Raw genomic sequence first — 26,255 nt, forward strand, 5'->3', positions numbered from 1 at the left:
GTAGTAGGCTACTAGAAATTCCACTGAATCTTGCAGCTTCTAAACAGATGAGCGGTGACCCTTCACCAAGTGTCATGACATTGAAGGTTTTCTTGAAAAGTAATGTGAAGTGATAAGCCATGGAAGACATGGAACATCTAGATAGGGCGATGGAAACATCACCGTTATCTATGCAAAAGTTAAAGTAAACTCAACTGAAGACAACATGTCAAAAGGGGTAGATTGAAATCTTTAGATTTGAATAAAAAAACAATGAATGAGTAGAAAAAAGGAACAGTGTGAATTCACACACTCACACACAAGTAGCATTTAACATTCTTATAGTTGTTGAATATAAGTTAGGTGTTGAATTAACACGACAAAATGAACAGTGTACTTGCTACTTCTCATCAAGTGCTGTGTTAGCACCACACATTTGTGATCCTTTGTTCGTCTTTTACGGATAATTATATACACATTTGGCAACCTTATGCTCATTCTGCTGCCTCATGACTTCAGGTGATGGTAGTAAACCAAACACATTGTTCCTCTCCACAGGGAAGATCTACACTTGCAGATCCTGAAGGCCTTCGTTGAACTCCATGAGTTTTCAGACCTCAACCTTGTGCAGGCCCTGAGGTAAGCATCCAATCACTCATGCAAAGTAAGCTAATCTAATACAATCTAATGGGACAGATGCGGTGTAATGGTTAGGGAGTTGGACTGTAAAGCACAGGGTTGCAGGTTCGTTGCCCACCCTTACCAATCCCTTTCTCCCTCCATGTCTGCAGTGCCATTGAGCAAGGCACCTACCCATTGCTCCAGGGACTGTAACTCTGTAATATCAGTAAGTGGCTTTGGATGAAAGTGCCAGCTAAGTGTAATGTGATGTAACACGCTGTCACATGCATTACACTTCGCTGACACTTTTATCCAAAGCGACTTACTACAGTTGTTATAGAGGGTATTGTTTACAGTCCCTGGAGCAATGTGTGGTTAGGTTCCTTGCTCAAGGGCACTTCAGCCTTGGATGGAGATGTAGGGACAGGTCAGGGGGGATTTAAACTTGCAACCTTCTGATCTGAAGTCCACCTCCCTAACCAGTATGCCACGGCTGCCCCATGAATAGACATCTGCACACTGAAACTCTCCCAACTGAATGGGGTTTATTATAACAAGCAACATTTCGACCATCGACATCTTCAGGGATGTCACATTACATGAACACTGAACCAAACCACAATATGAATATGTATGTGAGTTATAAACATTGCCTCCCAAACATAGGCAGTTCCTTTGGAGTTTCCGCCTTCCTGGTGAAGCTCAGAAGATAGACCGCATGATGGAGGCCTTCGCCACGCGCTACTGTGACTGCAACCCAGGAGTCTTCCAGTCCACTGGTAAGTGCTGCTGCTTAAAGTAATAGGCTGGTCTTGCCATACCCCAGTTGTACAATTGTTTGCACGGAAGGCATGGAACAGCTAAATAAAGAAAAGATTACTACTGGGAAGGGTGAACTCTGTTGGAGTGTGAAATGTGTGTTAGTTTGTACCCAACCGCTAACGTTTAATCATCACAGGTAACCTACTCATATGCAATGCATCATTTGCCCCCCTTCCCTCACAAATTTTCGTACAGAAGGTCTGGAACAGATACATTAAGAAAAGATTACTAGTGGGAAGGGTGAACTCTGATGGAATGTGAAATGTGTGTCAGTTCTCTGATTAGTCGGTTGTCAGACAACAAGAATAATCTCCTCTCAGATGATCTGACCCAGACATTACATAGAGGGAAATGTAAAAATGATTGTACAGGTAGCAAGGCTAGGCTTGGGTTGAATGTCATTGAGTTATGGTTCCATTCTGGGCCGCTGATGGGACCTGGGACAAATTCACTTGAGAGGACCCCCCTCAAATCCCCTTGGCAGCCTTGTTTTCATTGGCCTTATACATAGTGAAAGTTATCCCGTTACTGCTGTAGCATGTACTGTCTCGCAGGCACGTGCACAGCATAGTTGCCCACGGTGCCCGAGCAACGGCCCTTTTGCCCACATTGGCTGATATTGCCCTTCCAAGGGAGGGGAAAATAATTTGGCTATTATAATTTCATATTTCAATATCATTTGATTTCTTTATAATTCATAATTTTGATTGAAGTTTTGTACAATAAAGACTTAAGTCAGTCATACAAATTCATCAGACCCGTCGAGAATGGGCACGAGCGATGTGAGGTAGGCCTACGCAACAACTCCGGTGGGGAGGGAGAAGGCACGCGACAGGCGCTTGAGCGCCTAGAGACACGAAAGATTTTGATGCCTGGGTGTCGGCTAGAGCCCTACACACAGTCTACATATTAGGGTACAAAATATGCTCACAATCAACCTCTCTATTACAATGTTGAGTTTAGAACTTTTAGTTATCATACATCTGACAGCCAGCCAGCGCCACGTTTAGGTAGCAAAAAAACCCGACAGCCAGCTGTAGATATGCCTCAGAAAAATAGGCTAAGATTTCATGTTTCAACTGATTTGCTTTGCAATTCGTATTTTTGATTGAAGCTTCCTAAATTTAGTTTTCAAATTCAGATTCACCTGCACCTCGAGAGATAGGCAAAGGGAGGGACAGCATGCGCGTTGCGGTGGGCACGCGCAGCTCTACATGGGAGGGAGGGGGGAGCAAGCAAACATGCGACCAGGGCAGAGACGCAAAATATGTCGAAGATGTCGTGGGAGTAGAGCGACTGCCCTGGCGGCCTGAGGTGAGCTGGAAACATAGCAGACTACACAGTATTACACTACATGATCACAATTAATGCCTCTTAAAGCCGATCTCGAGTTTAGGACGTTTAGTGATCCATAATCTGACAGCCGGTGTGCCACGTTCAGATATTGGGGAAAAACGACAGCCAGCTAGATTGCAGTCATTGTCAACGTTTTACATGGCTCAGGTTGTTTTGTGGAAGGCTAACCCAACTAAGAAACATGCAGATGACATGTCGTTTTATCAAGCAAGAGATAACTTAAGGGGGTAGGCTACTAAAGGAAGCACATCTCTACGTAGTTGGCTGCGAAAAAAATGAACAGGTGCAGGTGAGGCAGAGAATCTTTTTCAGGATTGTAGAGGTTTGATCTTGGTGAGACCGCTAGGAAAGTGCTTTTTCTTACGCTGATATATTCTCCGACCCAAAGATACTGTTTCCACTGTAAATGTCCATGTAATTGAAATAAATCCACTCCACATGATAACTGACGTTTACTGTTCTTCTCAAGACATAGGCCTACAAAATGTGCATGAACTAACTAAAATATCTGTAATGAAAATAAAAGGTTATAAAGTCTGCGAGAAGCTCGGAGCTTCAGAGCAACAGATAAGAACTGGTCGCTCCCACGCCACGGTTCTTTGCGATCTGAAATGAAAGCCGGCTCGTCAATTCTTAAAGCGACAGTACACATTTTTAATATAGGCTACAAAAGACCCAACAAATTACCTAAACTTGTGAATTCTTATTGTTTTAGCTTTCCTATATAATATTCATCATTTTAATCATGGAATATGCCTATTAATGAAATTTCAAATTCAAATTAAATGATCTTTTTAACCATTTTTAAACTATTTCCATTTATTATAACTTAAAGTCTACTTTGGCTGCTACAAGGATTATAAAGATGACAGTGGGTTAATTGATTAAGCATCCTCATATTTAGCCTATTAATTTACTCATCATTTCATTTCATTTAAGATGAGGATGACTCAGAGCCACAGACCTCTGCACATAGGGCAGGTAGGCATAAGACTGATCATCTCTGTGACTGATACAGGTTTAAAAACTATCAAGGCTTTTTCTCATAATTTCATTTAATTTAGGGGCAGCCACATACCACACATGAGGAAATGTGGATCAGGAGACTTTTAGGGCAGGTGGGCATAAGGCTGATCTTGTCTGATATGATTAATAGGTAGGCCTACATGTTTAAAAACTAGCATGTTATATCATATGGTACGCATTCAAGATACTATACAATAAAATAATAAAAAATTCTGAAGGCCGCTCATTGTTGATGGGTTTTTTTTTTTTTTGGGGGGGGGGGGGGCTTGCCCTTTCTTCAGTTTAGAGCAACTGCCCTTTGAGATTCCTGTGCACGTCCCTGCTGTCATGCATATTTGTTGTCCTTTCCACGCGACACTTAACCCTTTTTCCAGAAAAACATGGATAGAGAAAATAAACATATAATATTTTGAAACACTTTTGCATTCCGATGTCTCTCACTACCCATCCTGTCACTGCTGTCTGCATGTCAGATCGCCACTCCATACAGCCTCAGGCCAGGAAGCTGGTTTATGTCATCTTGTTGATAGACATGTTGTGTTGTGCACTTTATGTTTTGTTTACAACTATGCTCTGGACCAAAAGAAGTGCAAGACAGCAATGACTTCCTTCATTTCCCGTATAACCTTGCATGACTCAGAATCTAAAAATAGCTCATGTTGACTTGTTTCTCTGTCTGTCTCTGTCTCTGTCTCTCTCTCCCTCTCTCTCTTTCTCGCTCTCCTCTGTTTCCCTCTGTCTCTATGTCTATCTCTATCTTTCTCTCTTTCACTGTCTCTCTCTCTTCTCTTTCTTTCTGTCTCTCTGTGTCCAACTCTCTCTCTCTCTCTCTTTCACTGTCTCTCATCTGTTGATAGACACATGCTACATATTGTCGTTTGCCATCATCATGCTCAACACCAGTCTGCATAACCCTAATGTGAAGGACAAGACCACGCTGGAGCGCTTCATCTCCATGAACCGCGGCATCAACAACGGAGAGGATCTGCCCAATGAGCTGCTCACGGTACGAGGGAGACGGCCAATCACAAGCAATGTGCTGTTCCCCAAACTCACAGACAACCAATCAGGGGCAACGTTATGCTTTAGCTGTGTTGCAGAAATGTAAAGTAGCGTTAGTAGTTACAAAGCAATAGTATAAGCAATAGTAATACTATGGTTGGTTCAGAGTTCTTAGAGTAACCATGACATACCATGGTAAAACCATGGCTACTACAGTAAAACCATGGTCGATTTTTGTAAGGGTAAAGACAGCCTATCACAAGCAATGTGTTGTTCCCCAAACTCACAGACAACCAATCAGGGGCAAGTTAACATTATGGTTTAGATGTGTTGCACAGGAGGGGAATGTAAAGTCAAGTCAATAGTTCATTTGGGTACAGATACTTAATTGATCCTGAGGGAAATTACGGACTTTGGGTGATGGAGTACGGATAACCAAGGGTTGTCGGAGCTGAAATGAAACGCTATTAAAAACCAAACAGTGACACTGATTACTGTAGATCTCAGTTGGTGGATATTCTGTGCAATTCATAATAGTTTGGTTCTCCTCACATAGTGGAAAAAGAGGACATAGACACAAAATCACAATTTTCCATTTACTACGACGTCAGTACTTTCCTTGATAGCAAAAAAAGTTAATTCTTCTAAAATTACTTTTTCCCAGTGTCTGCATTTTTTTGGATAGTGACCTCCATTTTCTCATGGTCTCATTGATTTTAATCTGGATTGACCTTTTGTTCAATTCAACAAATTCCTCCACATTCTCATTAAGATCCTCATTTATAAGGGGGGTTCTTACATAGTCCCATGAGTGAAAAAAGGATGCGGATAAAAGCGCAAAAGGTCAAAGCCATGTACAATTGCTCCAGGACTCTAGAGGGAGTATGTGTGTAATTTGGTTGGCTGCAGGGCTCCGATATCTAGAACATTCTAAATGATTTGACTTCCGTCTCTGAACCCTATTGCACTGAGAAGACACAGACATCCTTACACTTAAGCACACAGAAGTCACAAAGAGAGTGCATGTAATGCCACAATAATACCACAATAGGTGATTGTACCTTGTATGAGACATCTCCTGTTATACGTTTGTTACAAGAATGGCAATGGGAAAGCTGAATTCTGTTAGTAAAGGCATTCTGTAATGTTGCATTGTTTAATGTTGTAGTTATGATTTACATATGCCCATTATTCTGTCCATTCCTGGGTGACCGATTTGTGTTTTGGAGGGTTTGCATACAATGTACAGCTCTGTTGACCTTGTTTTCAAACACAGCAATTGCACCAGAATTAGAAAGATGCTAGAGGTAATTAGCTAACACGAAGTTAGCGTACATCATGTCACATTATTTTACTTATTATAATAGTTTGCCCCTTGCTCTCAACCAATAACAGAAACTGTATGAGAGCATACGGAACGAGCCCTTCAAGATCCCAGAGGATGATGGGAATGACCTCACACACACCTTCTTCAACCCCGACAGAGAGGGCTGGCTTCTGAAACTAGGTAAGGTGGAGCCCATGTCCTGTAACATACACACACACACACACACACACACACACACACACACACACACACACACACACACACACACACACACACACACACACACACACACACACACACACACACACACACACACACACACAGACACTCACGCATGCACGCATGCACACACACAGTCACGCAAGTGCATGCACGCACGCACTCACACAGGCACGCTGTGACAGACTACAGTCCCTGGAGCAATGTGGGGGTATGGTACCTTGCTCAAGGGCACTTAAGCCATGGATGGAGGTGTAGGGAGAGGTAAGGGTGGGATTGGAACTTGACACCCTCATATCTCATGTGAATAACTGCAAATCACTTTGGATAAAAGCGTCAGCTAAGTGTAATGTAATGCAATGTAATGAATTGGATGTCCAGAACATAAGCCTAATAGGGAAGAGGACTAGAGGGGCCTGCGAAGCCAAGTCTACAGAGTACCACACGTCAGCTCTGATCACGTCACCAAATAGACAGGCTTTTTGGTGTGACAAAGCACAACCACAACCCTAGTGATGGTCATGCCAAGACTCATGGTAATGTCATAGCAATGGTGTTATGATACAAGGCTACAGTACATACAGTCATTGGCAATATTCATCAATTGTCTCTCAACCCATTTAAGCCTGATGCTGCATACGCTTCATTGACCTAGGCGCTTGGAGCGACATAGGCACTGCGTTCAGGCTCATGAGAGTTGAGTATTTTATTTAAAATGTGGGTATTTTAGAACTCAGCGAACACATTCTAATGCAAAACGCAACTTATTTCATGCGTTTTTTGTTCTTCGGAGGCTGAGATATTTAGGTTTTTATAGGATGAGGACACCTTTTTCCCAAAAAGGGCTTCGGAATTCAACAGGCATTTTTGCAGGTGCCTTAAGCTTAAATGGGTTAAAGGCTCACTGTGTAAGATTTTTAGTTGTTTATTTCCAGAATTCATGCTACCCATTTAGTTACCTTTTTCATGAATACTTAACACCACCATCAAATTCTAAGTATTCAATATGACTGGAAAAATTGCACTTTTCATCATCTCCATGGTCCGCCATTTTGAATTTCCATAAATAGCCATTTTTAGCTGCAAAATATTAGTTTATTACTTAGTAAACTTTCATGAAAACATGAAACAGCAGCATCAGGGCCGGATTAAGATTGCCTGGGGCCCTTAGGCTACAGGTTGCTGTGGGCTCCCTTGAAGGCAAATTTTCTGACAAATTTCAAGTGATGAATTCAGGATAACATGTCTACCAACTGTACTCATGACAAATGCTTTTTTTCCAATATTGCATCCTGTCACAATTCTGTATTTTTTCACTGTTGGCCAATCAGGGGCCCCCTGGCAGGTGGGGGCCCCTAGGCTGCAGCCATCTCGAGCCTGTGCATTAATCCGGCCCTGAGCAGCATAGTTGCAGTACCTTTTTTTTTGACCATTTCCTGCACACTGTTCCTTTAAAGAATGTGTTTGTTTTTGGTCTCCTGATCATAAACAATTCTGTCCTCTTGGTGTTGCTCAGGGGGCAGAGTGAAGACTTGGAAGAGGAGATGGTTCATCCTGACTGACAACTGCCTCTATTATTTTGAGTATACCACAGTGAGTATTTCCCTTTTTCTCAGTCACGTGCACGCGATTCTATACAAGACCAGAGCGCTGTATGTTGGTTGAGCCATCGGAAGACGAGCTTGCTCTCTGGAACGTTTGCACGCGATTCGAGTCTGATGGCCTTGTTAAATTGTCTGTATCTGGGCATCTCTGCATCTCTCTCCCTCTGTGTCCTCTATCTCTCTGTCCTCTCACTCTCTCTCCCTCTCTCTCTCTCTCTCTCTCTCTCTCTCTCTTTCTCTCAGGCAAATATTTGTTACTTCCTGTTTTTCTTTAAATGCCCTCCTGACACATAAACGCGCGCGCACACACACACAGACACACAGTCACACACACACACACACACACACACACACACACACACACACACACACACACACACACACACACACACACACACACACACACACACACACACACACACACACACACACACACACACACACACACACACGTCGTGGTGAGATAGTCTGTCTGTCAGAAAGTTGCAAATGAAAGATGGCGGAAACATGACCATGCTGAGCTATTTGTGATTAGTGTCAGAGCAGGGGCCTCATATATGAACCAGTTTCTCTTGAACCTTGCCCTCCCCTGACTCCTACAAACAGCATCACTGATATCCTGCTCGAAACACCACGTAGTGATGAACTTAACGATAACAAAGATGATATACAGTACAATGTGATAAAAAGCGGTACAAAACAATTTACAGTTTGTGTGAATTAGATGTGGATTGTAATCGTGTAGCTAATTCACGTTACCCATTTTTTAGCACTAAATATGTAGACACTCTGTATTAAAATTCATTGATTTACCATTGGTAGTAGAGGGGTACATTATGGCTTAAATGCATGAAATTATGATAATGGCTTCGATATTAAATTTTACTTTTCTGTATGGTCTTGTGTTGTAATGTATTTTTACTTATTTCGAGTTTTTTATTAAGTTTTTATTTAAATACACAGTGATGTGATAGACGGGGGAAATTTGCATACAGATACACAACAAGGAAACATAGAAAAACAAATGACAGCCATGTTATTTATTTACACAAATACACTCACCATGACGACAAATAGGCCTGCACAAGCACAGAGATCTCCATGATGCAAAACGTTGCACAACGGATGACAAGTGCAGATCACACATCCATATGAAATCGGGGTAACACTTTATTTTACAGTAGGGATACATCTATTAGCACTAATACATACAATGTTCCTGTATAAGTAACTTGTGAGGCATGTACAAAGCAAAATCAAACATTTGTTAGGCATGTATTCGCAAATGTCTTGTTCATGCAAAATAAGGGATTTATTACCAACTGAACCTTAGTAAGGACCTAGTAGGCCTTAGCATTTGCTTAGTACATGACTTACAAAGTACTTATGCAGGCATTAACATTGTATGCAATAGTGCTTATAGATGTATCCCTAAAATACCGAAATCGGACACATTAGGCCTGCATAAACATTCTGACGATTTTTTCTTCTGTAGCTGGTTGAACATTGGGATATATTGACTTAAAGAAATGTTAAAAGTGTGTTAATTTGATCTGTTTGGAAGACAGAACTAGCACTTCAAACTGCTTTTCACTATACACACATTTGCACAAACATGGCTAGAATGTCTCGTCAATTATTTATCATGCAGGGGGACAGGTATCGAAACAATCCTTTCTTTTATCTCTCTGTCTGTTTGGTCGCTCGTGGTGTGTGTGTGTGTGTGTGTGTGTTTGTGTGTGTGTGTGTGTGTGTGTGTGTGTGTGTGTGTGTGTGTGTGTGTGTGTGTGTGTGCGCGTGTGCATGTGTGTGTGTGTGTGTGTGAGTGATACATACACTCTTAGGCAAACGCTGAAAAGTGGCGAGAGGTCCAGGTTGCTATCTCTGACTGCTGTTCTTTGTTTTGTACTTGAAAGCAGGATTGTGTGTTTTGATTTTTTTTCTGAACGCATTTTACCCTCATTCTAGAGTAAAGCTAATATTGTGCATGTGCGTGCATGCATACGTGCTTAGGTACGTACGCATGCCTGCGTGTGTTTGAGTGTGTGTGTTGGATAACAGTTCTGATGCTCTCTTCTGTCTTTCTGCAGGACAAAGAACCCAGGGGCATCATTCCTCTAGAGAACCTTTGTGTGAGAGAAGTGTCCAGTCCACGCAAGCCAGTAAGCCTCCCCAGCACCCTTCTCTTAGACGCTTAGGCGCCTTTTATACATACCTGGGTAGTTTGATAAATGAGCATTTTCTTCCCTTTCTTTTCCAAAATACCTTTGTTCACACCGTTGGCAAATCCGCATAAATGTGCTGCCAAATAAATATCATAAAAAAGCATGAATACGGTAAGCCTGTACGTGGAAAGGAGAATGCCATTCATTATCTTCTGTTTACATACAGAAGCTAACCTGAATTTTTAGGAAGATTCGTTACAAACGAAGTTAAAGGTCAACGTTTGTAAAAAATACCCGGGTATGTATAAACGGCCCTTTAGTACCGATTCTGTATTTGCTGAAAAAAACCTTAAGTGCATCATGATAACATTGCTATGGCATTGTCAAGAGTTCTGAGTAACAGACATGGTTGTTGCCATTTTGGTAACACAAAGAAAATAAAGGTGGTATAATATAGAGGTTAAACAGGGTATTTGTCCTTGTTCTGTAATGCATCAGAATATTACAGAAACACTTGTCTGGTTTTGGTTCTTTTTTTTTTTTTTTTTTTTTAAAATCATAATTTGCATAAATTGTAGTCCACAACCCTCTACTGCGTTCCGTTTTGTGGAAAGTAGGGCTGTAACGATACACCCCACGATTTCTGAAATGTATCTCCACTGAAGTTTGGAAACACTATCACATCAAATCATAAGCTTGTTTTTTGGAGTAATGGGTAATAAAACTTCGAAAGGGCGTATCATGATACTGCCTCCTTGTATCACGATACAGTATCGTGACTCTGTGTATCACGATTTCTCGGTTCGATACAATATCGTTACAGCCCTTGTGGAAAGCTCTTCACTGAAAAAGCCTCTACCACAGCATTATGACATCACACAATATTACAGAGAACCTTCAGTCACAAAATATCATAACTTTGTCTTAGGTGCTGTTTCCACGTAGCAGGATATTTTTTAGCAGGGTATTTTTTTCTCCTGTTTAGGTGTAAACGCAACATGTGGATAAAAACAAGGCCGACAGGCGGACAACAGATGCGTCCCTCTATGCCAGTTCCAACCTTTTTTCCCCCCAAAACGCCCCGCTGGCCTCCTCCTAACCTGTCAACGCCCACCCCCCTCTGAGGATGTGCTTTTTGTTTATTGGTCATAGCCTAGTGCCCATGGAAACTCCAAATAATGTGGCAGGCAGTGAAATGACGAGACAAAGCTTTATATTTTGCAGTTTAGACTATAATAAGGTCATCATGCTTGGATTTGGAAAAGAAGCATCTAATTTCAAATTTCACATAGATCAAGTGGCTACATTACAAATTACCAGATATTATTAGTACTAGGTTATTTATCAACCTTTAGTAGGCTATCACGCCATTTCAGCGTCATGTGCATGTGGGAAAGAAAATAAACATCGCCAAATAGCCTAATAAATAAATAAAACCGTTTGGGTGAATCATGCGCTATGGGTTCACCCTTTGGATGCATTGTGCGCTTAATTTTCAATGCCAGCTTTTTACCGTCAAGGCACAAAGCAGTGAGCTTCAGTGGCAGAGTTTACCAAATTCATACGACTGCAAACCAATTACGAAGCAAAAGACGCGTTCTGTCCCATGCTCTCTCTGAGCGCAAGGGAAAGCACCTGTGGGGTCCACGCGCCCGCCAGCAGAAAACGACTCTCCCTTGCAATATGCCCGAGAACATCAGTAACACAGCGTATGTGAAATGCAAATGGCCCATCTGTCTACTAGTTCGAGAACACTGACTACTCACTGAAACGTAGTGGCAGAATGTTTGCAAACTCACGTTTAGAGGAAGAGCTGTAGCGCTGCTGGTCGCCTGTCAACTTATTACGGTTCCATGTCGTGGAGCGTTATGCTATGCAAACGCCCCTCTATCTGAGCACAAACATCTGTGTGAAATATTGCCTGGCGACTTCTAAATCGTTCATTTCCATTCTGATGAACCAAAATAGCTGCACAACGCGACACTATCAGCCGAAGTGTAGGCCTATCACAAGACCGTGAACATTAAGTGACACTCACAGTGGTGTTGGTGTGCTGTGGAGAAGGAACGAAGTTGCCTACCACTGTCCAAACGCAAAACAATGCCGAAAATTGAATGCACCCCTCAGTTGTCTCACAATGCAATCAGCTTAGCCTTGCCGGTTTGGTAACATATCGTATACGTTTTGACACGCATTCGCTCCAGGCCAAAATGCCTCTCTGCCTCCGCCTTGTGGACACAGGAAGGAACAATTGAAGGAATGCGTTTCAGACAGCGTTTCAGACAGCGTTTCAGACAAGACAGCGTTTCAGACAAGGAATGCGTTTCAGACGGACGGACGGACGGACGGACGGACAGCGGACGGACAGACCCTCTTATAGAGATGCTGGGACATATCTAATAAATCCTCCATTGTAACAAATGCGTTTCAGACCCCTAAACAGGATATTTTTTTCTCCTGCTTTTTATACCTGGATTTTAAATATCTGCTACGTGGAAACGGAAGGCCAAAACCAATGCAAAACCAATGCAACCAGGAGAAATAAATATCCACAAAAAAATATCCAGCTACGTGGAAACAGCACCTTAGGTGTAGGAGCCAAAATGAGCTTTTGTTTATTCTTACCATTTCCCTTTTTGGTCTTCTGTATTAGTGTGTGTTTGTGTGAGTGAGTGAATGAGTGAGAGAGTGAACTTGGCCACAGGTGTGTCTGACCCCACCTAGAGGATGACTGGGGTACTGGAGCCCAGGTGGAGGTGGAGCCCAAGGAGAAGGCCTTAAGGGGCAAAGGTCACGGCATCCAGTGTGGCTGAGAGGGCACACAGTCCTTTGACCGTGTGGGCTGGACTGATTCATATAGCATATAGGAACTCTCAGTTTTTTGTCTTTATTTTTCAACAAGTTTTAAGTTATTTGTAAACAATCATCATTATCTGCATTAAATGGACAAACTGGAACATCAATCTCTCCTCATCATTCACCTGCACGCGTCAAGACAAAATCCAACTCAGTCACCAGTAGTAGTTAAAAGGAAACAAAAGGAAAATTAGAAAAAGCTACTACAATTAAGTCAAAGGACTGCTCCTTGTGGATTTACCTGGAAAAAGGACATTTCAGGATACCTGGAAAAAAGGAAGAACAAGTGAGCTAGAACAAAGGAACATCCACTTACCTGGAACAAAGGAACTTCAACTTACCTGGAGAAAAGAGGAACTTCAACTTACCTGGAACAAAGGAAGCACATGTGAGTGGATAACCTACCTGAAGGCCGAGGGCGAACATTAAATCTACTGCAATCTGTATGTTTTGAAGAAAAAGACTTTAACCTACTCACTCAGCAGTTTTATATCAATTCATTGAGATGAATATTTAGTTATATTTTTGAAGAAAAAAGGACTTTTTAGTTTGCTGAGATGGACAAAGAGCTTGTTAGCAAAATGGAGGATGCTACACCTATTAGCAAGATGGAAGATGCTACACCTGTTAGCAACATGGAAGGGCATGCACCTGTTGAAACTCAAGAAAAGAAGGAAATGTCTGAGTTAGAAAAGAAGAATGAAGCAAAGCGTCTTAGAAAGAACAAAAGTGGTGTAATAACTCGAAAAATGAACAAAATAAGTGAACATTTGTCAGATCCACGAAATTTGGAGAAAGTAAAGGCAGACTTTCAGAAATCACAGAAATGTTAGATGAACTTAATGACTTGCACAAAGGATACCAAACTTTACTGACAAAGGAAGAATGTACTACAGACACAGAAAAGTGGTATCAACCAAAGATGATCAATATCAATGAATTCCAGACTAAAGTTGTTGAGTGGATTAGATCATGTCCTGTTGAAACTCAGAAAGAAAATGATGATGATGATGAAATTGGCCACAAAGACAGTATCTCTGCTGTAATGAGTTTGAGGTCTAGAAGAAGTGCATATTCAAGAGCAGAATCAGCTTGTCAGGAAGCACTAGCTCAGAAAGCTGCACTTTTAGCCAAAGCTGCTGCTTTAAAACAAAGACATGCATTGGAAGAAAAAGAAGAGTGTTTACTTCGACAAAGAGATGAAATAAGAAGGCAGAGGGAAGCATTAGACCTTGAAACTGAGTTGTCTGCTACCAATGCCAAACTTGCAGTACTAAATGTGGAGGAGCAAGTATCATCTACCCCAGTTGATGGCATGAACAAATACTTTGAGGAAGGGAATTTAGACATTGCTGACATGGACACACTGCAGGTTGCACCTCAGAGGACCAGTATGCCAGAGATCAGGAGAGGGCCGCAAATCACAAATGCACCAGTGACAATCACTGGGCCACAAACCACCAATGTGCAAGAGACAAGGAGTGTGCGACCAAAGGACCAAGCACAACATCTCCCCATGCCTCTTCAGCCACAGCAACAAACAGCTTCTCAAAATGACCAGAGAGGGACCTGGTCACTCCAAGGAACTCAAGATGCTGTGACTGCAGCACCAAGGCCCCTACCTGCACAAACAGATGCTGCAACGCCAAGAAGGTATGAGCTCCCACAACCTGTACTTGAACAACCTCAAGATCAGTCAGAACTAGTTGAGCTCAGCACACAATATAGGCAGTTGGCCGATGACGTTATTGTGAGATCACAGTCAGACACTGCAGGTCCTGTACCGTCAGAACAGGATGATGTGCAGCAAAGCCCCTCAGAAGACAATGTTCAAGATGTCATGCCCCCCAACAATCTACTTGCAATTCTGAATAGACAAAATGAGATCTCCTCTATGCTTCTCAAACAGCAACAAATGTCTTTACTGCCTCCCAAAACTGTTACCATCTTTGATGGAGACATTTTACAGTTTAGATCATTCATGACATCCTTTGAACACAACATTGAGAAAAAGACTAGTGATGCACGAGACAGACTTTTCTACCTGGAGCAATTTACAATGGGGCAAGCAAGGGACTTAGTAAGAAGTTGCCAGCACATGGATACAGATCAAGGCTATCTCAGGGCCAAGCGTTTACTGCAGGAACAATTTGGCAACGAATACAACATTTCCACTGCCCACATCGACAAAGTCCTCAACTGGCAGAGCATAAAGCCTGAAGACCCCAAAGCATTAAATGATTTTGCACTGTATCTCAAAGGCTGCAGTAACCTCATGACAAAGCTAAACTACATGGATGAACTGAACACAGCATCTACTTTGAAAGCCATCGTGATGAAGTTGCCCTACAAGTTGCGGGACACATGGCGCACCAAGGCAGAAGAAAAGCTGGAGGGCAAAAGCAAAATCACATTTGCAGATCTGGTACAGTTCATCGAGAAGCAGGCTAAAAGATGCTCCAATCCCATATTTGGGGACATACAGGATTCAGTCATGACTAGGACTAAGAGACCCGATGCAAGTAAGTCACAAAAACCCAGACCTTCATATGCAACCCGCATAGTGACACTAAGCACCCCAGTGGCTCCAAGCAGTAACAGCAATAGGAAGCCTGCATGTATCTGTTGTGATGGTGCTCACACCATAGAGCACTGTTCAGACTTTGAGAAGAAAACGCACAGGGAGAAGTTGAACCTTTTAAAGGAAAAGGGACTCTGCTTTGGATGTTTAAGTAAAGGACACTTGAGCAAAGACTGCAAAGGACGTCTGTCATGTACCATCTGCAACCAAAGGCATCCCAGGGCGTTACACATCAACTTTCAAGTCAAAGGTCAGACCCCAAAGTCAGAGCAATCACAGCAGGTCACAGATGCAGCATCACAGCTGTGTGCATATAATGGGGCCGGAAAATCTAAGTGTGCACTTTCAATCTTGCCAGTTCAAGTCAAGTCTGCCAAAGCTAACAAGATCATACAAACCTATGCTCTACTGGATCCGGGCAGTTCAACCTCATTCTGCACAGAGAGATTGGCACAGAGACTCGGTGTAGACACAAAACCAACAACTGTGTTACTGAGAACAATGGCACAAGAGAAGCGGATCAAGAGTATGCTAGCTTTAGGAATCGAAGTGAGTGAGTTGAAAGGCAGCACATTCATTCCTCTGCCTGAAGTGTACACTCAAAGATCCATGCCAGTAACGAAGGACAACATTGCAACACAGGAGGATATAAGGAAATGGCCTTACCTCAATGAAGTCCAGTTACCGCAGATAGATGCCGATGTCGAACTTCTGATCGGGATGGATGCTGCAAAAGTGATGGAACCCTGGCAAGTAATCAATTCACAAGAAGACGGCCCATTTGTGTTTAAATGTATTTTAGGATGGGTCATTAACGGACCATTGGGAGGAGAATGCAGCACAGGAGTAGAGACCACCACAATGACTGCAAATAGGATCTCCTTGGTTGACCTGCAAGACCTACTGGTGAGTCAGTACAACACTGATTTTGATGAAAAGGCCTATGAGGAAAAAAGTGAAATGTCAGTTGATGATAAAAAGTTCCTGAACATTGCAAATGAATCTGTCACTGTCAAAGAAGGTCATTACAGCATTAACTTACCTTTCAAAGCAGACAGCATCATGATGCCCAACAACCGAGTCGTTGCAGAACAGCGCCTCCTGAATCTGAAAAGAAAGTTCAAAAGAGACCCAAACTACCAAAGGGAGTACACACAGTTCCTCAGTGATGTCATCGATAAGGGCTATGCTGAAGTTGTTCCTCAAGAACAAGTTACAGGAAAAGAGGGTAAAGTTTGGTTCCTCCCTCATCACGGAGTATACCATCCCAAAAAGAAAACAATCAGAGTAGTCTTTGATTGTGGTGCAGTGTTTCAGGGAACATCCCTCAACTCTGAACTGCTCCAAGGCCCAAATTTGACAAACACACTGATTGGAGTGTTAACAAGGTTTAGACAAGAGCCAATAGCAATGATGGCAGACATACAGGCCATGTTTCACCAAGTCAAGGTGACAGAGGAACACACTGACTTCTTGCGCTTTTTATGGTGGCCTGAAGGAAATGTGGATGTTGCTCCTGTGGAATTCCGCATGACGGTGCACTTGTTTGGAGCTGTTTCATCACCGAGCATTGCCAACTTTGCACTCAGAAAGACAGCCCAAAACAACACCGAGAACTTCCCTGCAGAGGTAACAAACACAATAATGGAGAACTTTTACGTTGATGATTGCTTAAAGTCTGTCCCTACAGAGCAAGAAGCAGTGCAACTAATGTCAAACCTGACAGCAGTATGTCACCAAGGAGGGTTCCACCTGTCAAAGTGGGTCAGCAACAGCCGAACTGTGCTTGCAGCTGTTCCACCAGAGGACAGAGCCAAAGAGGTAAAGGGATTGGATCTCAACAAAGATCAACTGCCCATGGAACGAGCTTTAGGGCTTCAATGGTGTGTGCAAAGCGATGCCTTCAAGTTCAACATCACCATCAGTGAGCGTGCACACACCAGAAGAGGCATCCTGTCCATGGTAAGCTCTATATACGATCCCTTAGGCTTTCTGTCTCCACTTACCTTGCCAGCTAAACTGTTGTTACAGGAACTGTGCCGACAGAATTTTGGATGGGATGAGCTCATTCCCGACACCCAGGCTGCACAGTGGACAAAATGGACCAGTAGCCTCTCACAGCTTGCTGACTTTGAAGTCCCACGCTGTTTCAAGCCACACAACTTTGGTGAGTTAGTTCACAGTCAAATCCATCATTTCTCTGATGCCAGTGAACTAGGCTATGGGACAGTCAGCTACCTGAGAATGACAAACACAGAGGGAAAGGTCCATGTTGCATTCTTGACAGCCAAGGCCAGAGTAGCTCCCTTAAAGCGGCAGACCATCCCAAGACTCGAGTTAGCCGCTGCTGCTTTGTCTGTCAAAGTTGACAAAATGATACAAGAAGAATTGTCATCACCTACAGATAAGTCAGTGTTTTGGTCTGACAGTACATCTGTCTTAAAGTACATCGCAAATGACCACACTCGCTTCCACACTTATGTGGCCAATAGGACATCCAGGATTAGGGAGGCCACACAGACCTCTCAGTGGAGGTACATTGACACGAAGAGAAACCCTGCCGATGACTGCTCTAGAGGCGTGAGCATTGACAAATTCATGAGGAATCCAAGATGGATCAAGGGACCAGAGTTCCTCTGGTTACCAGCAGAGGAATGGCCAAATGAATCTGTAGACAGAGTTAAACTGTGTGTAGGTGACCCAGAGGTGAGATCTGTGACCGTGAGCGCAAATGTTGTCATACCTACCTGCAAAGAAGGGCCAGTTGATAAGCTACTCCATCATTTTTCAGACTGGCTGAAGTTGAGAGTAGCTGTCGCCTGGATCTTGAAAGTAAAGGATGCATTGAAATGCAAAGTACAGAAGAGGAAATGCTCAAAGGAAGACAATAGGAGGATGACTAGGAGGATGACTAGAATGAGTACAATGTCTGTGAAGGTCAACACGAAAGACTCTGTGACTGTGAATGATTTGAAAAAAGCAGAAAGTGCAATAATTTCATATGTACAGAGACAGACCTTTCCGCAGGAAATCAGACTGCTGCAAGACGGGAAATCCAATGTGAACAGAGGAAGCAGAATCTACAGACTGGATCCGGTGCTGGATGAAGGAGTCCTCAGAGTTGGTGGTCGCCTCAGAAGAACAGCAATGCCAGAGGAAAGCAAACACCCTGCCATCCTGGCCAAAAAGCACCATGTGTCCACCTTGATCCTTCGCCACATCCATGCTCAAACTGGACACGGAGGAAGAAACCATATGCTGTCACAGGTACAAAAGAAATATTGGATAATACATGGCAATGCTGCAGCAAGAAAGATTATTTCTAAGTGTGTGTCTTGCAGGAAAAAAGGGGCAAAGCAGGCGAACAAAAAATGGCAGACCTACCAGGTGAAAGACTCACCACAGACTTACCACCCTTCTCCAACGTAGGCCTTGATTACTTCGGTCCCTTTGAGGTCAGAAAAGGACGCAGCACAGCAAAGAGGTACGGGGTCATCTTCACCTGCATGACAAGCCGTGCAGTCCATCTGGAGGTGGCCTGCTCATTAACCACTGACTCATGCATCATCAACGCCATCAGGAGATTCCTGTGTCGTAGAGGTCATGCACAACACATAAGATCTGACAACGGCACCAACCTTGTAGGTGCAGAAAAAGAGTTGAGAAAAGCACTTCAAACCCTGGACCAAAGACGCATCCACCAGACGCTGATGAAAGATGGAGTTCAGTGGAGCTTTAACCCTCCTACGGCCTCACACCATGGTGGGTTCTGGGAACGCCTCATCAGAATGGTGAGAAACATCTTGCATTCCATCTTAAAACAACAGACTTTAGATGATGAAGGCCTAAACACTGTTTTCTGTGAGGTGGAGGCAATACTTAACAGCCGTCCCATTACAAGGGTATCTGAAGACCCACAAGATTTAGAAGCCTTAACACCCAATCATATCCTTCTGCTTCGAACTAACCCAATTCTGCCCCCTGGAGTCTTTCTGACCTCAGATCAGTACCACAGGAAACGCTGGAGACAGGTCCAGTATGTTGCAGAGCTGTTCTGGAAGAGGTGGGTCCTTGAATACCTCCCACTTCTACAAGAGAGACAAAAATGGTCAAGACAAAGAAGAAACTTCATCCCAGGTGACATCGTCCTGCTGGCTGACAATACTGCTCCTAGAAGTTCATGGCAACTGGGAAGAGTCATTGAAGCAAGACCTGATGCCAGAGGACAAGTCAGAGTTGTGAAGCTGCAAACAAAAACAAGCGTGCTGGAGAGGCCAGTATCCAAAGTGTGTTTGCTCCTGGAGGGTGACGAAGATTCCTTGATGAAGACATGAAGACTTAAGTTAAGTCAATATACTGTAAATCAGTTTATTTGAATTGAAAACATTGAATTGAAAATTGGTTTAAGTAAAAGTTAAAAGTAATTAGAGTAACATGGCTCCTTTTTTGTTTAATTATGTAATTGTTTTTGCTTCTACAAATACAATTAGGGGCCGGTATGTAGGAGTCAAAATAAGCTTTTTGTTTCTCTTCATTCAAGCTTTTTGTTTATTCTTACCATTTCCCCTTTTGGTCTTCTGTATTAGTGTGTGTTTGTGTGAGTGAGTGAATGAGTGAGAGAGTGAACTTGGCCACAGGTGTGTCTGACCCCACCTAGAGGATGACTGGGGTACTGGAGCCCAGGTGGAGGTGGAGCCCAAGGAGAAGGCCTTAAGGGGCAAAGGTCACGGCATCCAGTGTGGCTGAGAGGGCACACAGTCCTTTGACCGTGTGGGCTGGACTGATTCATATAGCATATAGGAACTCTCAGTTTTTTGTCTTTATTTTTCAACAAGTTTTAAGTTATTTGTAAACAATCATCATTATCTGCATTAAATGGACAAACTGGAACATCAATCTCTCCTCATCATTCACCTGCACGCGTCAAGACAAAATCCAACTCAGTCACCAGTAGTAGTTAAAAGGAAACAAAAGGAAAATTAGAAAAAGCTACTACAATAGCCATTCCGGTAACAGCAAAGTTATAATTGGAGCTGTGTCTTGACCAAAGCCACTTATCAATGTCTTTCACTTTCAAAGGTATAATTTCCATTATGCTATGACTTTCAAACCCACACAGGCTAATGTGTGGTAACAAGGTCAGATATACAGACAGGGGGCACTACTGGTAATATACGTAGATACAGTGTGTGTGTGTGTGTGTGTGTGTGTGTGTGTGTGTGTGTGTGTGTGTGTGTGTGTGTGTGTGTGTGTGTGTGTGTGTGCGTGTGCGTGCGTGTGCGTGCATGCGTGCCTATGTGCATCTCTATATTTACAGCATCTCTATCTAGCCTACGTGTTGACACAAATTGAAAGAAGTTTTCTCTCTCTGCATAGTACAGACTGTGTGCATGCATGCGTGAGCGAGCATGTGCGTGTGTGCATGCGTGCGTTGTGTGTGTGTGCGTGTGTGTCTTGGCTGTGTGAGTATGCTACCTGAAATGTGTCTGTGTGTGTGTGTGTGTTTGTGTGTGTGTGTGTGCTCATGTGAATGTGTCTGATTATAGTATACTGTATGTCTGTGTTTCTGTGTGTCTGTCTGTCTGTTGCATTGCTTAAATACGTTGTCTCTCTATCTCAGTACCACCATTGTCCTATACAGAGCAAGTATAATATGCTCAGCCTTGAAAACAAAATACAATTTTCTGATCTGCGGGTAATCCATAAAATTATTCACAATGCAGCACCCCCACCCCTAAGAACATTTGTTCAACCCTTCTCTGAATTGATGAGCAGAACGTCAAGATCCATCATTAGGGGTGATTGTAGTCTCCCAATCCATTGGGATGATTGTAGTCTCCCGTCAGCCTTCTCCTTCAGGGCAACCAAAACATGGAATAGTCTACCCAGTAACCTAAAAAGTATTACTGATTATCAGGCCTTCTCAAGGGGTGTGAAAAAATGGATATTAACCAACCAGTCTTGTCAACATTAATCATATGTTTTTAAAATATGACTCACACTGTATGCCATTTTAATGTGTGTGTGTGTGTGTGTGTGTGTGTGTGTGTGTGTGTGTGTGTGTGTGTGTGTGTGTGTGTGTGTGTGTGTGTGTGTGTGTGTGTGTGTGTGTGTGTGTGTGTGTGTGTGTGTGTGTGTGTTTGACCTATGGCCTATGGATGAGCTTACTTGTTTATATCTTGTCTATGTTATTGTATTTTAATATTTGTTTTACCTGTCCAGGGACTGCAGATGGAAATTAGCTATATAGCTATAATCTGGCACAAGCCATCTTTTTACTTCTGTAATCAATGTGTATTGTGCATGGTCCCTGTTGAACTAAACTAAATAAACTAAACTAAACTAAACTCTCCACAGTACTGCTTGGAGCTGTACAACCCCAACAAGTGTGTGTGTGTGCTGATGTGAATGTGTCTGATTATATGCTGTATGTCTGTGTTTCTGTGTCTCCGTCTCTTGCATTGCCTTCCCCAGTTCTTGTAGAATTTTACTGGAACACTCTACTAGCTCCCATAGAAGTCTATGTTAAAAATCTCGCAAAGTCCTTATGACATCATAATAAGAACTCAGAATGTTGTGAAAATTCCAATCACATATTTTGTGATGGGACTCCTCAAAGGGTTAAATGCGTTGTCTCTCTATCCACCCACAGTACCAGAGATTCTAGGAGTATTATGGAGATATGCCAACGTAATAGGTTGCCATGGGCACCTAACATGACCCGGTTCTGGTCTGCCTAAAGGGACGTGTCATAACACTCCTAGAATGAATAGGACAGTCCTTAGGTCCCCCCTTCCACCTTGCGACAGTAGAACCCAGGAACAATGGGCCAACGGAACCTCTCTCTCATCCACTCTCTCTGACAGTACTGCTTGGAGCTGTACAACCCCAACAGACAACAGTGATTATATGCTGTATGTCTGTGTTTCTGTGTTGCTGTCTTTCTTGCATTGCCTTCCCCAGTTCTTGTAGAATTTTACTAGAACACTCTACAGCTCCCATAGATGTTAAAAATCTCGCCAAAAAACCGAAGTCCTTATGACATCATAATAAGAACTCCAAATCTTGTCAAAATTCCAATCACATATTTGTGATGGGACTCCTCAAAGGGTTAAATACGTTGTCTCTCTATCCATCCACAGTACTGCTTGGAGCTGTACAACCCCAACAGCAAGGGCCAGAAGATCAAGGCGTGTAAGCAGGAGCAGGATGGCCGGGTGGTGGAGGGCAAGCACCAGTCCTACATGATCTCAGCAGCCAGCGCGGAGGAGCGCGACGACTGGATAGAGTCCATCAGGTAATGCACAGACACACGCACACACACACACGCGCGCGCACACAGACACACACACATAGGCGCAGAGAAGCGCGACGACTGGGTCCATCAGGGACACACACACATGCATGCGTGCATGCACACATGCACACACGTACGCGCACACACGTACGCGTGCACACACACACACACACACACACATGCACACGCACACACACACACACACACACACACATGCACACACCCACACATGCAGACCCACACCACAGAAGAGCGCGACAACTGGATAGAGTCCTTTCGATATACAGGCACACATGCACAGACACGCCCGCACGCACACACACACACGCCCGCACCCACGCACACAAACACCACCGACGGATAACCGGCCCTCTGTAAGATGCAGATGTATATCAGGTATAGACACACACACACACACGAACACGCACGCCAGTCCTCCTTGATCTCAGCCACCACGATCTCAGACGAAGAGCATGACAACTGCTGCGAGATCATGCAGATACAACCAGGTGTCCCAAAAATGCATTCACATTTTAGATCATTGTAAACATTCGTGTCATTTTCAAAGTGTAATATTCTTTACAGACAGATTTTTGTGGTTTTTTTGTATTGCAATCGCGCTGAATTCTTTCAACACATTCAAAGGCTGCATTCACTTTCATTCACTATTTGACATCTCTTGCAATAGACTTTAGTTTGAGAATAGGCGATGACGAAACAATAAAGTAATGTCTGCAAACTAAATGACAAAAATCAGAATTTTTTTAAGCCCATCTGGGATTGTCATTGTGACACAGTACTCCACAGCAAATAAGTGAACAGAGCAGTGTGGCAGGATGGTACCATGCTCAGGGTACCTCAGTCATGGAGGAGGATGGGGGAGAGCACTGGTTAATTACTCCCCCCACCAACGAGAGTCGAACCGGCAACCTTTGGGCTACAAGTCTGACGCTTTAACCGCTTACCCATGACTGCCCTACAGTTGCGTCAACAAATTGCATGAATTGTTAATAAATCCTACTTGACAACTTTGTAAAGTGGCAGGGCACACATTAATCGGTACACCCTGTATACTAGTGCATGCCTATACCCACCAGGGCTTGACATTTACTTTTTCGCTTGCAGGCCACTGTGGCTAGTGGTTTTCCCGAGTCACTAGCCATCCAGCTATTCTACTAGCCACAATTTATTATTTTTATCATGACACTGTACATCCAATCTCAGAAGATGAGTGCACGGGTTTATACATGGAAGTAAGACAAACAAATAGAAACAGAGTAACTGAGCTTTTTCTTGAACTTAAATAAAAACAATTGATACACAGGGGGCAAAGTGCAGAAAGTATGCTATTCTGAGGTTATACCACAGAATAAGTTACCTGTCAAATTGGCTAGTGACACTGAACTTGTTACCAGCCACAGCCAAGTTTTACCAGCATTTGGCTGGTTGGCAGGTGCCAGTGTCAAGCCCTGATACCCACACTGTTCACTCAATCACCAATGTATACCCCTGCACACCCTTTTGCCCTTTTGCTAGGTCTTCCTGTGTTAGTGGTGGCACAAGTAGCTTAACCAGGGCCAGCCACACACACCCACACACACACATTTGCACAGACACACACACACACACACACACACACACACACACACACACACACACACACACACACACACACACACACACACACACACACACACACACACACACACACACACACACACACACACACACACACACACACACACACACACACACACACACACACACATGTGCGCAGACACACACACACACACATGTGTGGAGACCCACACACACGTACACACACTCTCACACACTCTCACACACTCTCTCTCACACACACACACACACACACACACACACACACACACACACACACACACACACACACACACACACACACACACACACACACACACACACACACACACACACACACACACACACACACACACACCTAAATATGAGGTCAGGTATTGAGGGCATTCATTCTGGACACTGACCTGTAACCCGCATTCTCCACACACACACACACACACACACACACACACACACACACACACACACACACACACACACACACACACACACACACACACACACACACACACACACACACACACACACACACACACTGTCCTCCTAACCTGATTTGTTTTCCTGTGTCTTCTTCTTCTTTTGCAGGGCCAGCATCACCAAAGACCCATTCTATGACCTGGTCTCCGTACGCAAGAGGAAAGTCATCAACCAGGCCCCCCATGACTGACAGGTCTATGGAAGCAATGGATTATGGGAAATGTAGTAGTCATATCAGAATGGATCAGAAAGACTCAGTCTATTTTATTTTTGGGGTCTTGACTTACAGTTGATCAGACTTTATCAAGGAAATGGGAAAGAATGTTAAAAGAAGAAAAAACAACAAACACAAATGGAGATTTGTCATTGGAAGACTCACAACCATGTTTTTGTTTTATTTTTGGTGCCATGAAATGTGACTCAGGGGCTGTTTCAATGACCTGTTACCCAGCAACGAAACACAGACGTTTTTTACGGCACCGTTAAACAGGAAGGAACCTTTGTTATCTGTGCTGACCAATGAGGAAGCTCCGTGGGGGGGAGGGGGAGGCTACTTATATTTCCATGACAGATACTGTTGTCAACTTTGCCGTGGTAACGGAGGACTCACTTTCCAAATGGACCAGATGTTATCTGTGAGGCAAGACGTTTGAAACGGACGTGATGCAGTCTGCCACGCACCAAATGTATTCTATCACAACAATCTAATTTTGATAGATGTAATTAAATGTAGCAACTGTAACCTATCAAAACAACCAGGTGTAAACTGAACTGTACAGTACGTTATCTGTCAGAAGAGTTGAATATTACAATATATTTGTACTTCTTCTAGGGACGGGCATTGGAAATTAGCCTATGGCTACAAATGCTATGATACTTATCTGTTAGGTTGTTGTACAGCCTACATGATGTGTATTTGTCCCTACTCAAATAAACCATAACAGAACAGAACAGAACTTTCATACAAAGGGACTTACAGTTACTTAGGTTCAAGGTGTTGGTAACGTATACTTGGTATGGTACTTGGGATTCAAACCTCCAACCTTCTTGCAGTTATTTTAGGCACATGGTATAGGCTACAGAACCTGGAGCAATACAGGATAAATGTGGAGAGATATTACACTGTATCAGGGCTTGACATTGGCACCTGCCAATTGGCCAAATGCTGGTAGAACTTGTCCGTGGCTGGTAACAATTTCAGTCTCACTAGCCACTTTGACAGGTAGGCTAACTAAATGTTTGATGTGACAAATCACAGTGGTTGCATCAATTGTTTCTACTTCAATGCTCAGGAAAACCACTAGCC

General features: G+C 43.2%; 1 protein-coding gene across 2 annotated transcripts in view; it reads left to right on the top strand.

Annotated features, from left to right (window-relative positions):
• Positions 1-26,255, top strand: part of LOC134449088 (cytohesin-4-like) — a 43,532-nt gene that overhangs the window by 16,782 nt on the left and 495 nt on the right. Inside the window, exons 6-13 of one of the 2 annotated variants that reach the window (XM_063198867.1) lie at positions 538-618; positions 1,267-1,379; positions 4,662-4,810; positions 6,202-6,313; positions 7,869-7,945; positions 10,047-10,118; positions 22,701-22,855; positions 25,058-26,255. The exon at positions 25,058-26,255 is cut by the window's right edge and continues 495 nt beyond it. In XM_063198867.1, the coding sequence (XP_063054937.1) occupies positions 538-618; positions 1,267-1,379; positions 4,662-4,810; positions 6,202-6,313; positions 7,869-7,945; positions 10,047-10,118; positions 22,701-22,855; positions 25,058-25,139 (841 nt within the window). In that variant the 3' untranslated portion in view covers positions 25,140-26,255. Of the gene's footprint in view, positions 1-537; positions 619-1,266; positions 1,380-4,661; positions 4,811-6,201; positions 6,314-7,868; positions 7,946-10,046; positions 10,119-21,915; positions 22,856-25,057 lie in introns of those variants that run through there. The other variant, XM_063198876.1, reaches the window with a different exon arrangement.

This window comes from Engraulis encrasicolus, chromosome 1, assembly GCF_034702125.1.
Source record: "Engraulis encrasicolus isolate BLACKSEA-1 chromosome 1, IST_EnEncr_1.0, whole genome shotgun sequence".
Classification (NCBI taxonomy): Eukaryota; Metazoa; Chordata; class Actinopteri; order Clupeiformes; family Engraulidae; genus Engraulis; species Engraulis encrasicolus.